This window comes from Octopus sinensis, linkage group LG23 (assembly GCF_006345805.1).
Source record: "Octopus sinensis linkage group LG23, ASM634580v1, whole genome shotgun sequence".
NCBI classification, from domain to species: domain Eukaryota; kingdom Metazoa; phylum Mollusca; class Cephalopoda; order Octopoda; family Octopodidae; genus Octopus; species Octopus sinensis.
In genome coordinates, this window is record NC_043019.1 from 13,002,890 (window position 1) to 13,018,459 (window position 15,570).

General features: G+C 40.5%; 1 protein-coding gene across 2 annotated transcripts in view; it reads left to right on the plus strand.

Annotated features, from left to right (window-relative positions):
* LOC115223568 (zinc finger C2HC domain-containing protein 1A) overlaps positions 1 to 14,809 on the plus strand; it is a 58,811-nt gene extending 44,002 nt beyond the window's left edge. For both annotated transcript variants that reach the window (XM_036512654.1, XM_029794204.2), the window contains 5 exons: positions 221 to 351; positions 6,829 to 6,943; positions 8,422 to 8,507; positions 9,982 to 10,178; positions 14,250 to 14,809. In XM_036512654.1, coding sequence (XP_036368547.1) covers positions 221 to 351; positions 6,829 to 6,943; positions 8,422 to 8,507; positions 9,982 to 10,178; positions 14,250 to 14,421 — 701 coding nt within the window. In that variant the 3' untranslated portion in view covers positions 14,422 to 14,809. The remainder of the gene's footprint in view (positions 1 to 220; positions 352 to 6,828; positions 6,944 to 8,421; positions 8,508 to 9,981; positions 10,179 to 14,249) is intronic.
* The last annotated feature ends 761 nt before the right edge of the window (positions 14,810 to 15,570 follow it).

The window sequence follows — 15,570 nt, forward strand, 5'->3', positions numbered from 1 at the left end:
GCTGATTAAATGTTTCTGTATTTATTTATTGCTGTGACCAATGATCCCCTGGGTGTATGATGGGAGAGGCAGAGTGACTGGCTTTCAGGGACTATTACAGCCTCTGGCAAATTTCTATAAGGGAGTCAGTTTGAATGAATGGATTTTAAGAACCAAGGAAATGAGAGGAAACGAAAAGATGGAAGATGTGAAATGAGTTTACTTTTTTATTTGCTTCTAGATTATATCCAATGTGAATTTTGTGAGAGAAGGTTCAACAAGGCTGCTGCTGAAAGACACATCAATTTCTGCAGAGAACAACACCAAAGAATAAAATCTAAACCTGCTCCTAAGAATAAAATTAAATCACAGGTGAGAAAATCTCTCTATATATAAACGGCAAAATGTCTGTGTGTGTGTGTGTGTGTCCTTTATACAAATCCACAATTTTTCAGTTAGAGAGCTCACACTTTCTATGGTCATTCTAAACCATCCAAGGGTGATTGTGAAGATCTTTTCATTTCCCAGTTACCCCTGAAAGCCATTTTAAAAAAATCGATAAACTGATGACCCCTTATGTTTCAGGTAACAACAGTCTTATATCTATAAATGGCAAAATATCTGTTTTTTGATTGGACGGAGATAATTTTACACCTGACAGTTGGATGCAAGTGCGCATTTGCAGACAGTCTCTATGACTCTGCACATTTTGGTGTTTTGCGAAGACATGTCATGTATTTTGGCTTTCAAACGTGCACGCTTTTTTGATTTGAGAAATGCAGGAAATAATTAACGAGTTAGATAAAGTAGATGGCAAGAGAGAGGGATTTTCATGAAAGACCAAATATGCTGGACTAGCACTAGGCCCGACAACGCCGGGTCATAGTGCCAGTAAATAATAATCAACGACTGCCGGGTGCCAGTCATAGGATTGGTTCAAAATCGGAATCGAAATTGAACCAATCCTATGACTGGCACCCGGCAGATGCCAGGACCCCTGGACTGGAGATACGTAAAAAGCACTATCCGAATTGTGGCTGATGCCAGCGCCGCCTCAACTGGCTTCCGTGTCGGTGGCATGTAAAAAGCACCATCCGAATCGTGGCCAAAGCCAGTGCCGCCTCGACTAGCTTCCGCGCCGGTGGCACGTAAAATGCACCAATCTGACCGTGACCGATGCCAGCCTCGCCTGGCACCAGTGCAGGTGGCACGTAAAAAGCACCCACTACACTCACGGAGTGGTTGGCATTAGGAAGGGCATCCAGCTGTAGAAACATTGCCAGATAAGACCGGAGCCTGGTGTAGCCTCCTGGCTTCCCAGATCCCCGGTCGAACCGTCCAACCCATGCTAGCATGGAGAACGGACGTTAAACGATGATGATGATGATGATGATAATGATGGTTTCATGTAGCTCAATGCACTGTCAAGGTGTATTATCACCATCACCATCATTATCGTGGTCGTTGCCAGAGCGGCTAACTGGCGTTTGTGCCGGTGGCACATAAAAAGCACCATTCAAGTGGGATCGTTACCAGCGTCACCTTACTGGCGTTTGTGCTGGTGTGCAAGTGACACGTAAAAAAAAAAACACGATTTTTTTTTCCGTGGCCGTTGCCAGTACCGCATGTAAAAGCACCCACTACACTCTCGGAAGTGGTTGGCGTTAGGAAGGGCATCCAGCTGTAGAAACTCTGCCAGATCACAAAATCTCCATTTGGGTGATTCTCTGAGTCACCATCTCACTCTTTATATCCTATCTCAGTGCTTTTCAAACTTTTTGCTGGAGCGGAACCCCTGGACTGTACTGGCGGAACCCTGGTTGAAAACCATTGTTCTATCTTTTACTTGTTTCAGGCATTTGACCGGTGTCATCCTGGGGCACTGCCTTAGTTGAAGGCATCGAACTCCAGTACTTATTTTTGTTTTTGGTGCTTGTTCTATTGGTCTCTTTTGCTGAACTGCTAAGTTACAGGGACATAAACACTCCAGCACTCATTGTCAAGCAGTTGTGGGTGGGTGGGGGCAAGCACGGACACACACACACGTTCTTTCAGTTTCTGTCTACCATCTTTATATTTGCTTATCTTATTTTAAGATGGCAGTATAAGATTTTTAAGAAAATTTGGCTGCTCTTTCTAGCACTTCGAGTGACCGTATGGAGACTCTCTCATTGGCTTGTAGATGTTGGTGACCTTGTGTTAGGTTAGAAGCAGCCAATCAATGATGTTTTCTTTTCTTTTTTTAGTATGTATTCAATAAGTATCGCTTGTTGGTTGATTAGTAAGGCTTTGGTCATCAGCCTGAAGCTAAAGTAGAAGACACTTGCCCAAGGTGCCACGCAGTAGGAGTGAAACCCCGATCCATGTGATAGCCACACCCACGCCTATCTGTTGTAAGGTTAACCATTTACAGCTGAGTGGTGGCACGTAAAAAGCACCATCCGAATGTGGCCGATGCCAGCGCCACCTTGACTGGCTTCTGTGCCGGTGGCACATAAAAAGCACCATCTGAATGTGGCCGGTGCCAGGCTGCCCTGGCACCTGTGCCGGTGGCATGTAAAAAGTACCAACTGATTGTGGCTGCTTCCAGCCTCCCCAGGCACCTGTGACGGTGGCACGTAAAAAGCACCCACTACACTCATGGAGTGGTTGGCGTTAGGAAGGGCATCCAGCTGTAGAAACTCTGCCAGATCAGACTGGAGCCTGGTGCAGCCTCCTGGCTTCCCAGACCCCAGTCGAACCATCCAACCCATGCTAGCACGGAAAACGGACGTTATACGATGATGATGATGATGATGGCCTGGGGACAATGTGAAATGAAGTGTTTTGCTCAAGCACACAATGCACTACCTAGCCTGGGAATTGAAACCATGATCTTATAATTATGAGTATAACACCTCTAACCACCTGGTCATACACCTTCTGCAGTGCACTAATGATTCAGCTAATTAAGTGTCCACAAGAGAAAAAAATGGGAAATATCGATTCCTTTATGGTTTACATGGAAAATATCTCTGCAAGTAGGGAGTGGCTTTGTTTAACGCTTGTTAAGGTGACCTGCATTAGTTATGATTTCATATCGTATTTGCAAATGAATATTGATCTCTGGGCCAATAAACAATAAAACAGTGATCGGTGACAAAAATAAAACAAGTGTCCGGTAATTCCAGTTTGTTGTGTTCGAATAATAAACATGTTCTCCTGTAAGGAAGGAAGCAAGTAGTAGTGTTTCATTAAAATATTAACGACATCTCCCAGCCAGAGCTAGAAGGCATTGTCTCAAGGTAGCTATTGTCGTTCTGTCCCAGGTCTGTCCTGATTGGGAAGAGCTATGATCAAAGGCTTTCCAGCCATGACCATCATCATCATCATCATCATCCTGTTTCTTTATTAGCCACAAGGGCCCAATCACAGAGTGGGGGGGACAATACAGCCTGATTGGGGGGGGGTCAGACACACAATGATTATATGACTTTTAAAATTTTACGAAATATAATGAAATCGAATGAGATACAACAGGGACGAAATACAAACATGAGATGAAGCAGAGAGATGGCTTACGCTCCGACCCCACGAGCCCCATTCCCCTGCTGGAACCTTTATATACAGACATCTTTTGTATGTATGTATATATGGATGGATGGATAGATGAATGGATGGGTATGGTTGGATGGATGGATGGATGGATTCTTGGGTTTCATTGTCTGATTTGCTTATCTTATTTTTAAGAAGGCAGTGTGAGGTTTTTAGGAAGATTTGGCTGCTATTTCTAGCACTTCGAGTGACTACATGGAGACTCTCTCATTGGCTTGTAGATGTTGGTGACCTTGTGTTAGGTTAGAAGCAGTCAATCAATGATGTTTTCTTTTCTTCCTTTTTAGTATGTTTTCAATAAGTATCGCTTCTTGGTTCATTAGTAAGATTCATATTGATTTCTTTCTTAGTTTATTGACACCCAGGTGGGTGGGTTGTGACGATAAAATGGACAGGACATTCAGAACGTGATTTCAGTAGGGTTTGAACTTACATTTGTAAAGGCATAAATAATTCTTTCTATTCTAGGCACAAAATCTTAAAAGTTTGGTGGTGGAAGGAAGAGTCAACCACCTCAGCCCCAGTGCTCAACTGGTATTTATTTTATTGCCTTACTGGCACTCGAGCCCCGTACTAGTAGGGTATTAAGAGCACCATCCGAGCGTGATCGTTGCCAGAGTGGCTATCTGGCCTCCATGCCTGTGGCACGTAAAAGACACCATTCAACGGTGATCGTTACCAGCGTCGCCTTACTGGCATGTGTAGAAGATTCGAGCAAAGTTGTTGCCAGTACCGCCTGACTGGCCCCGTGCCAGTGGCACGTAAAGGCACCCACTACACTCTCTGAGTGGTTGGCGTTAGGAAGGGCATCCAGCTGTAGAAACTCTGCCAGATCAAGATTGAAGCCTGGTGCAGCCATCTGGTTTGCCAGCCCTCAGTCATACGTCCAATCCATGCCAGCATGGAAAGAGGACTTTAAAGAAAATGAATGAACGAATGACCCCAAAAGGATGGAAGGCAAAGTTAACCTTGGCTATACTATATATACACATATACACATAAACACACATGTACATATATATATATATATATATATATATAATGTGAAATAGAAAGATGAATAATCTTGTAGTAGATTAATCAAAAGTTTAACCGATACCTTGGTAGCAAAAATCACAGCAGTAAACAGCACGGTTGGAGGTACAACCATATGGTGTTGCAACCGTGCGTTGGTGCGGATAATTGAAATTAAAATATTATTGGTGAATTGAAGAAATGGAGCTGAACGCAGATTGAACAGAAATCGTTTTATTTCATTCTACACGTGTTTCGAAAGGCACAATTTACCAAAATCCGATTGAATAATGGGACCATATTGTGTCTTTCTCTTCAGGAAGAAAATAGGAAATCCGTTGGGAAAAACAAAAACAGAACAGAGGCGGAGCAAAACCAAATCGAACTATGCTCCTAAGAGCCCTGGCGAAACTGTTTATCAGTGTATGCTGAGAACCGGGCTGAGGAATTCTACAGGTCAGGCATCGGTCAATCATGTGGGTAAGGGTGTGTAGATGTTCTTTGTGACCGAGAATAAAGTTCTGACTATTTAAGGAATATTGGATGTTTTATAAGGGCGAGAAAAAATCTACTTAGAGACGTGTGTGTGTCTACTGTTCTATATATGTGTGTGTTGCGTAGGGGTAGAAAACATTTTTGTGTACGTGTGTGCGTTTGATCGTTCGGCTGTCAGTGGCTACTGCAGTGAGACGGTTCTCACTGCAGTAGCCACTGACAGCCGAACGATCAAACGCACACACGTACACAAAAAATGTTTTCTACCCCTACGCCAGCACACACATATATAGAACAGTAGACACACACACGTCTCTAAGTAGATTTTTTCTCGCCCCTTATAAAACATCCAATATTCCTTAAATAGTCAGAACTTTATTCTCGGTCACAAAGAACATCTACACACCCTTACCCACATGATTGACCGATGCCTGACCCGTTAAATTCTTCAGCCACCGGTTCTCAACATACACTGATAAACAGTTTCGCCATGGGCTCTTAGGAGCCTAGTTCGATTTGTTTTTGCTCCGCCTCTGTTCTGTTTTTGTTTTTTCCAACGGATTTCCTATTTTCTTCCTGAAGAGAAAGACACAATATGGTCCCATTATTCAATCGGATTTTGGTAAATTGTGCCTTTCGAAACACGTGTAGAATGAAATAAAACGATTTCTGTTCAATCTGCGTTCAGCTCCATTTCTTCAATTCACCAATAATATTTTATATATATATATATATATATATATATATAGGACAGGCTTCTTTTCTGTTTCCGTCTACCAAATCCACTCACAAGGCTTTGGTTGGCCCAAGGTTATAGTAGAAGACAGTTGCCCAAGGTGTCATGCAGTGGGAATGAACCTGGAACCATGTAGTTGGTAAGCAAGCTACTTACCATACAGTCACTCCTGTGCCTATATATATATATCTGTTTATTTTCTCTTATACCTTTCTGTTGAAGAGCATTGGCTTGAAATATAAAAGACTTTTCCATTCTTCCTGAGTGTCAAACTATTACACATACTTGTTGTTCATACACCAGTCTTTGTCTTTTGTTTTTCTGCAAATTTCAACTATATATATGTATGTATGGATGGATGGATGGATGGGTGGGTTTATGGATGGATGGATGTGTGGGTGGGTGGGTGGATGGATGGATGGGTGGGTGGGTGAGTTTATGGATGGATGGATGGATTCTTTTTATGTGGCACCTGCACTGACAGGGTCACCAAGTAACTTGCAAGACAAGGAATTTTGAGAGGAGAGGAGGCGATCTTGTGTTAGATGATGAAAGGTTAGCTGAAAGCGGCGAGCTGGCAGAACTGTTAGCATGCCGGGCGAAATGCTTAGCGGTATTTCGTCTGTCGTTATGTTCTGAGTTCAAATTCCGCCGATGTCAACTTTGCCCTTCATTCTTTCGGGGTCAAAAAATTAAGTACCAGTTACGCACTGGGGTCAATGTAATTGACTTAATCCCTTTGTCTGTCCTTGTTTGTCTCCTCTATGTTTAGCCCCCTGTGGGCAGTAAAGAAATAAGAGAGACAGTAAGGCAGAAACAGCTGTTTTGCTGAACCCGGCCAGAGAGAGAGAGCTTTTCTTTTCAGTTTCTGTCTTTGCACAAAGTGCCATGTAGTGGGACTGAACTCAAGACCACGTGGTTGGGAAGCAAACTTCTTAACCCCACACCTGCACCTATTCACTTGTTGTAATAGAATTTGATGACATGCTTCTTTTTCTCTTCAATTTCAGCATGAAATCGGTAAACCGAAGTCTAGGTTTGACTCTTCGGTGCTTAATTTCAAATCAAATTCCTCTGCTACAACTAATTCTTCAGCAAAACTAATTAATTCTAAATCACAACAAGGTAACACACGTTTTTCCTTTCAACTATATAATATGTTTTTAAACTAATCTTCCATTGAATTAACTCAATTTTGAAGCATTTTAATACTTCAGAGATATTTTGTTTTGGGATTTGGTTTGCAAGATTCTTTATTTGAGTTTGTGTGTTGAAGCATATTCTGTTGTGTCTGGGGAGAGTCATTTTCTTTTTGTGCCTTATAATGTAACACACTCCCCAGTAAAATTTCCACTTATTTCTTATTTTTATTTTCCTAAAATTTTTGTTGAGTCTTACAACATTTTCAATAGTCTTGACTTCAGAGATGTTATCCTTATGGAAAAAAAAAAACCAACCAAAAACAAAAAGTCACAAACGAATTAGTTTAGCATATTTGATGAAGTGGTCATTAAAAAAAAACGCTAATCAGAATTATGCAGAGAGAAGAAAAAAAACAAACAAATAGTAGTTATTGATTAATAAAGATGGTGGTGGTGGTGGCAGGGGGAGGAGGAGGAGGAAATAGGCATAAAAAAACTAGTTGATTGCAACCCTAGAAAACGGTATTATTAGAGACAGTTAAGATACTTTGGAAGGTTCTTGGTATCGAAGGTTATTTATTGTAGGTCAGTGTTAGGAAAATTTTTTTCCAGTAGTTTCGTCTGTTGTGTGTATGAATGAAATAATAATAATAATAATAATAATTATAATAATAATAATTCCTATCATAGTAGGTGTATTAGGTATGGTAAAAAAAAATATTCAGACAAATACATAACAAAAACACAAGGACTTACAAATATATATATAACATACCGAAAATTGCACTACTGTGCACTGCACACATCCTACGCAAAACACTTTCAATACAGTAGCCATAAGAGTATCACAGCAAACCACAGCACATACCCAAGGCACACAGAACTGCGCTCGGAAGTGCAGTGAAAGCATGCTATAAAAATAAAACTACTGAATAGTAATAATAATAATAATAATAATAATAATAATAATAATAATAATAATAATAATAATAATCCTTTCTACTATAGGCACAAGGCCTAGAATTTGGTGGAAGGGAATAGTCAGTTACATCGACCCCAGTATTCAGCTGGTACTTATTTCATCAACCTCAAAAGGATGAAAGGCAAAGTCGACCGCGGCAAAATTTGAACTTAGAATGTGAAAATGGACTACATGCCACTAAGCATTCTTACAAGTTGTGCTAATAATTCTGCCTGGTCACTGCCTTGCTACCTTATATCTATTGAGAAATATATATATATGTCTTAGGATCAAGATCATGCTACCTATGTATCAATGAGAAATACTTCATTTTAACATCTCTTGTCAATTTGATGAATTCAAGGAATGAGTTTTCTTGAAATGTCATCACCAATCTTCTAAGTTCATTTATTGAAATCAATAAACTTCTCCTCTTCCATGATCTTATATATTTCTTATAATACTTATCTCCTTAAAATATGTCTGTTCTTTCTATTCAGAGCGTTCCGGATTACGTCGTCCAGGTTTCACATCTCGTATGCCATCAGCACCGTCTAATGATTACAATGGGAAAATTATGCAACAGGTAAAAGAAAAATACCAAAATTCTTTGGCTTCTGATACTTCAGGCTTTTTTTTTTCCTTCAATTAAAAGCTGTTAATTGGCTATAAAACATTTGTAGTCATTATCAGCATCATCAGCATTATTATCATCACCATTGTATTATTATCTACCATCATCACCATCTTCTTCATCATCATCATCATCATCATCATCATCAACTGCTGAATGTCTTTTTGGTGTAAAACTTCCAGTAATGTTAAAAATAACCATCTTTAATAAGACTAGTATACACACGCACACACACACACTCTAATCACATTTAGTGTCAATTATAATTCTCCTTTTTTGTGAAACACTGCAACCTATTCATCATAATAATAATAATAATGAAATTATTGTATACAGTGCTCAGGTGCACCACAACTTGTCAGAAAGTGCATATAAAGTACATGCAGTAATGTAGAAATGTGTGGAAAGTGAACAATGTATGAGTCAGATACATGCTTGTGTGTGTATGGAGGGGAGAAAATCAAGTGTAGTGTTGGCGAATCTCAGGAAGCATGGAAGTTTTGAAGGATGCAGTGCTCCGACAACTAACAACTGATGCCGGCAGTTTGTTCCATGCTTCAGCAACTCTCAGCGTGAAAAAATGTTTCCTGAAGTCATGGGAGCTGTGCTGTTTTCTTACTTTGTAAATATGTCCACGGGTGTTAGATGGGTGGAGTTTGAAAAGGTGCTCAGAGTTATTGTTTGTACGATGGTTGATAATTTTATGGGTGTCTGCCAAGTCAGCTGCCAGACGTCCGAGTTTCAATGTGTCCATGCCCAGGGAAGTAAGGCGTTCATCATCATCATCATCATCGTTTAACGTCCGCTTTCCATGCTGGCATGTGTTGGATGATTTGACTGAAGGCTGGCGAACCAGATGGTTGCACCAGGTGCCAATCTTGATCTGGTAGAGTTTCTAAAGCTAGGTGCCCTTCCTAACGCCAATGTTTATATATATATATATATATATATATATAAAGGAAAAATTTACGAAAATAAACAAAAGACGAAGGCAGGTGGAGTACAAACAAACAAATGTATTAGTATAACGCTCAGGAATAGAAAAAGTCTTTTACGTTTCGAGCCTACGCTCTTCGACAGAAAGATACACAGAAATATATATATATATGAGAGGGTGCTAAAAAGTTCCTGGCTTTGGGTAAATGAAAATACAGGAGGATCAGTTAATTATGATTTTATTCAACATATTCCCCTCCCAGATTCACGCACTTATTGCAGCAGTCCTTCAGTTTTTCTAAGCCCTGTAAAAGAACTCGGAAAGGTTGGGTCTCCGAACGAGCTTTCGTGATACCCATATAGTCAGGAACTCTTTCGCACCCCTCATATATAATTCACTACTGTTACTGTTCTTATTTGTAACCACTACACCTTTATTCATTCCCTCAAGTTTGTTTCTGCGTCTGTCTTTTGTTAATTCTTTTCATAGAGAACTGATGAGTTGGACAGCAATGGAGTTAACTATGCTGCAACAGGACCCGCTTTAAGAACAGGACGGACTGGTAAAAATTATACAGATGCCAAACGTGACGCCAAAGCTGGAAACGGATGTATAAAGGTCATGAGTGGACTGTCAATGGGGAGATCAGCTCCTGGGCAGAGGGCATTACCGAATTCTCTGAACAGGTAATAGGCTTTTGTTGTTTGCTCCTGCAAGAATTGAACTTGTGATATGTAATTTTAAACTGTCACGGAAAATTGTACACATATTTATACACACACCACAAATACACATGCACATACATGTACACACACAACCACATATATATATATATAGACAGACGGATGGCAAAATGTTTTGCTCCGTGCCAGTGGCCGTAAAAAGCACCATCCGATCGTGGCCGTTGCCAGCCTCGCCTGGCTTCCGTGCCGGTGGCACGTAAAAAGCACCATCCGACCGTGGCCGTTGCCAGCCCCGTCTGGCACCTGTGCTGGTGGCACGTAAAAACCACCCACTACACTCACGGAGTGGTTGGCGTTAGGAAGGGCATCCAGCCGTAGAAACACTGCCAGATCAGACTGGAGCCTGGTGCAGCCTTCTGGCTTCCTAGACCCTGGTCAAACCGTCCAACCCATGCTAGCATGGAAAGCGGACGCTAAATGATGATGATGATGATGATGATGTCATCTAGAATGGTATTAATTCTGATAACAGATAAGTTCACCACAGGGAAAGTTCTCCGCCATCAATTCACCGGGAAGAAAGTTCACAGCGAGAAAAGTTTACCGAGAAAATATATCCATAGTATCTCACTATTAATAGTTAATAACAATTTTATTAGGAAAAATTACTAGAACAAAAAACCGGTGAATTGACTTAATTCCTATCATGTTCACAACTTTACTGTGATGGGGAGGCAACTCATTGATCATACGTCGGTTATCTCCCATGAATATACCAAGCGTCGTCTGTACTGTATTTTCTATTTCTTTACTACCCACAAGGGGCTAAACACAGAGAGGACAAACAAGGACAGATAAACGGATTACGTCGATTATATCGACCCCAGTGCGTAACTGGTACTTATTTAATCGACCCCGAAAGGATGAAAGGCAAAGTCGACCTTGGCAGAATTTGAACTCAGAACGTAGCGGCAGACAAAATACCTCTTTCTTTACTACCCACAAGGGGCTAACCACAGAGAGGACAAACAAGGACAGACAAACGGATTAAGTCGATTATATCGACCCTAGTCCGTAACTGGTACTTATTTAATCGACCCCGAAAGGATGAAAGGCAAAGTCGACTTTGGCGGAATTTGAACTCAGAACGTAGCGGCAGACAAAATACCTATTTCTGTACTACCCACAAGGGGCTAAACGCAGAGAGGACAAACAAGGACAGACAAACGGATTAAGTCGATTATATCTACCCCAGTGCGTAACTGTACTTATTTAATCGACCCCGAAAGGATGAAAGGCAAAGTCGAATTCGGCGGAATTTGAACTCAGAACGTAGCAGCAGACGAAATACTGCTAAGCATTTCGCCCGGCGTGCTAACGTTTCTACCAGCTCGCCGCCTTTCCCCTCTCCTATACAGTATTTTCTTTAAATAAGATGACAGAATCAATAGCACGCCGAATACAATGCTTAACATTTTGTCTGGCTTTACATTCTGAGTTCAAATTCCACCGAGGTCGATATTGCCTTTCGTGGCTTGGTTTCTATGGCTGGATGCCCTTCCTAATGCCAACCACTTTATGTGTACTGGCTGTTTTTTGTTTTCATACTATCGGCACTTGTGAGGTCAACATGCAACCCGCAAGACTATAGTCACCAACAGTAGCAGGGCCATCATCTTGATGCTAGGATCTTGTTGCTACAGTGGCTTGCAAAAGTCTACACCCTCTCTCTCTTTTTTTTCTCTTTTTACTTGTTTCAGTCATTTTGACTGCGGCCATGCTGGAGCACCGCCTTTAATCAAGCAACTCGACCCCGGGACTCATTCTTTGTAAGCCCAGTACTTATTCTATCGGTCTCTTTTGCCGAACTGTTAAGTGACGGGGACATAAACACACCAGCATCGGTTGTCAAGCAATGCTAGGGGGACAAACACAGACACACGCACATACATATATATACATATATATACGACGGGCCTCTTTCAATTTCCGTCTACCAAATCCACTCACAAGGCTTTGGTCGGCCCGAGGCTATAGTAGAAGACACTTGCCCAAGGTGCCACGCAGTGGAACTGAACCCGGAACCATGTGGTTGGTAAACAAGCTACTTACCACACAGCCACTCCTGTGCCATTTGAAAAATTATATATTTTGTATTTTTTAACAGGGAACAGCACATTTTTTCAATTCCAATGATTGTTAAATAATAAGCAGATCCATCACAGTTTTGGAGTGGCCCAGCCAGTCTCCAGACCTCAATCCTATAGAACATCTATGGCGAGATCTAATGCTGGCTGTGCACTCACGTTCCACATCCAATCCGACACAGCTCAAGACGTTCTGCCATGAAGAATGGCGAAAACTGTCAGCAAACCACTGCAGCAAGCTCCTGGAAAGCTATCCGAGGCATCGGCAGACTATAATTGACGCAGCAGGATCCTCCACAAAGTATTAGCTGAAGTCATTCCAAAGTGGGTGGTGTAGACTTTTGAAAAGACATTTTTCAAAATTATCTTTATTTAACCCTTTAGCACAGTGCTTTTCAAACTTTTTGCTGGAGTGGAACCCCAAGGAAACATTCCACTGGCTTGAGGAACCCCTGTGCAATAATTTAATTGTCTTATGCACACATATCTGCACAGGAGAATTAAAAATTACTGTCGATTTTAGCATTTTTGTAACTTCTTGCGGAACCCCTGGACTGTACTGGTGGAACCCTAAGGTTCCGCGGAACCCTGGTTGAAAACCACTGCTTTAGCATTTAAACCGGCCATATCCGGCCAAAAATATTCTACCTGTTTTATGTTCAAACTAGCCCTATCTGGTCTCTCACACCAACCCTACAATATTGTTTTAAAATTAACAGCTACCTCATCAGAATCTCATGGCTACAAGATAATGCATGATTAGTTCAAAACAATGTGGATGAAGAAGCATTAATTTTGGCAGAATAATGTGAACACTAAAGGGTTAAGAAACAGTTTAAAATTTTTCAAATGTATTTTGTGTATTAAATAAAAATGTGATAGATCTGGTTATTAAAACAAATTATTGGAGTTTAGAATATTAATTGTTCCTATCAAAATAAACAAAAACAAAAACTCCGACGTCTGGCAGCTGACTTGGCCGACACCCATAAAATTATTAGCCATCTTACAAACAATAACTCTGAGCACCTTTTCAAACTCCACCCGTCTAACACCCGTGGACATATTTACGAAGTCAGAAAACAGCACAGCTCCCATGACTTCAGGAAACATTTTTTCACGCTGAGAGTTGCTGAAGCATGGAACAAACTGCCGGCAGTTGTTAGTTGTCAGAGCACTGCATCCTTCAAAACTTCCATGCTTTCTGAGATTCGCCAACACTACACCTGATTTTCTCCCCTCCATACACACACAAGCATGTATCTGACTCATACATTGTTCGCTTTCCAGACATTTGTACATTACTGCATATACTCTGACAAGTTGTGGAGCACCTGAGCACTCTTTACTCTTTACTCTTTTACTTGTTTCAGTCACTTGACTGCGGCCATGCTGGAGCACCGCCTTTAGTCGAGTAACTCGACCCCAGGACTTATTCTTTTTGTAAGCCCAGTACTTATTCTATCGGTCTCTTTTTGCCGAACCGCTAAGTGACGGGGACGTAAACACACCAGCATCAGTTGTCAAGCAATGCTAGGGGAACAAACACAGACACACAAACACACACACATACATACATATATATATATACACATATATACGACAGGCTTCTTTCAGTTTCCGTCTACCAAATCCACTCACAAGGCATTGGTAGGCCCGGGGCTATAGCAGAAGACACTTGCCCAAGATGCCACGCAGTGGGACTGAACCCGGAAACATGTGGTTGGTTAGCAAGCTACTTACCACACAGCCACTCCTGCGCCTGTATACAATAATTTCATTATTATTATTTATTATTATTATTATTATTATTATTTAAAATACATCCAGTTTCCAAGGGTGGGGGCATAGACTTTTGCAAGGCACTGTATTTAGAATGTCTAAGAATCCAGCTAATAAAGCCATCTTTATCTTGCTTGTCTTTCAGAACTGTGACCAATCGATACTTACTGAACAAGGCCTCCGATTCCAGCAACAACACCAACTCTTCCAATATGAACAGCAGTCGATTCATGTGTCACCATTGCGACAGTGAATACCCCATAAGTACGGCCAAATATTGTTGTGAATGTGGCGTGAAAAGACTTACTCTCACTTAGTATTCCCTGCTGGGACGGACAGACAGACAGACAGAAAAGAGACAAGCGTTGTCGATTAATGAAATGGTTGTGTTTATATCCTTTAAGCCATCCGGAAACGAGAGATGGAAACTCAAAGTGGGTCCCAGAGCCAAAGACCGAAATAATTCCTGTTGTTATATCAAGAAAATGCCTCACCTCCCACCTTTTTGCTGTTTAGCAATCAGCTTTTGATATGATAATGAGATGGCATAACAAGGGAAAGAAAGAGAGGACGAAAGAATGACAGGCAGACAGACAATGAAGACTCTCAATGTATCAAGCACTCTATGTATTTTCCACTCAGTCTATTCCATTCAGGAAATATATATAGAGGAATATTTATGGTTTTATATAGTTATAGTTTATATTTGTGTATTTCTTTCTTTATTTTACACACACACACTTCCTTTCTGAACAAATAGTGAATTTCTTAATCTGTAGGCTTGTTAGGCGTTTCTCTACATAATTCATGTCATGTAGCAAAAAATGTAGGATTTCTCAGCCAAGTAGAGCATATCCTTCTGGAACCTATATAAATAAATAAATATATATATCATAAATATATATTATATTTTATTGAAAATATATATATACATATATAGATAAAACTTACTTGGAAAAGGATGCGTGGCGTTCAATCATATAATATAGATAATATATAAATATATGCATATATACATACATATATGTACATATATACATCTATATGTATATATGTATATATACATGCATATATGGGTACAGGACATAAAAAAAACGTTGAACGCAATGAGAAACGAAAACATAAAAACAAAAACATGGAAACGAACTTCTTTTTCAAACAACGAAAAAACAGAGTACGTGGAGTAGACGAAACCGGGACAACTGAAGAAGGGGAATATTCCTTGTGTTGTATGTCTTGTACTCTGTTCTTTTGTTGTTTGAAAAAAAGTTTTTTTGATGGCCTGTACCCATACATGCATGTATATATACATGTAGATGTAGGTATGTACATATACGTATGTATGTATATATGCATATATCTATATATTATTTATGTTATACTCTTTTACTTGTTTCAGTCATTTTGACAGCGGCCATGCTGGAGCACCGCCTTTAGTCGAGCAAATCGACCCCAGGACTTATTCT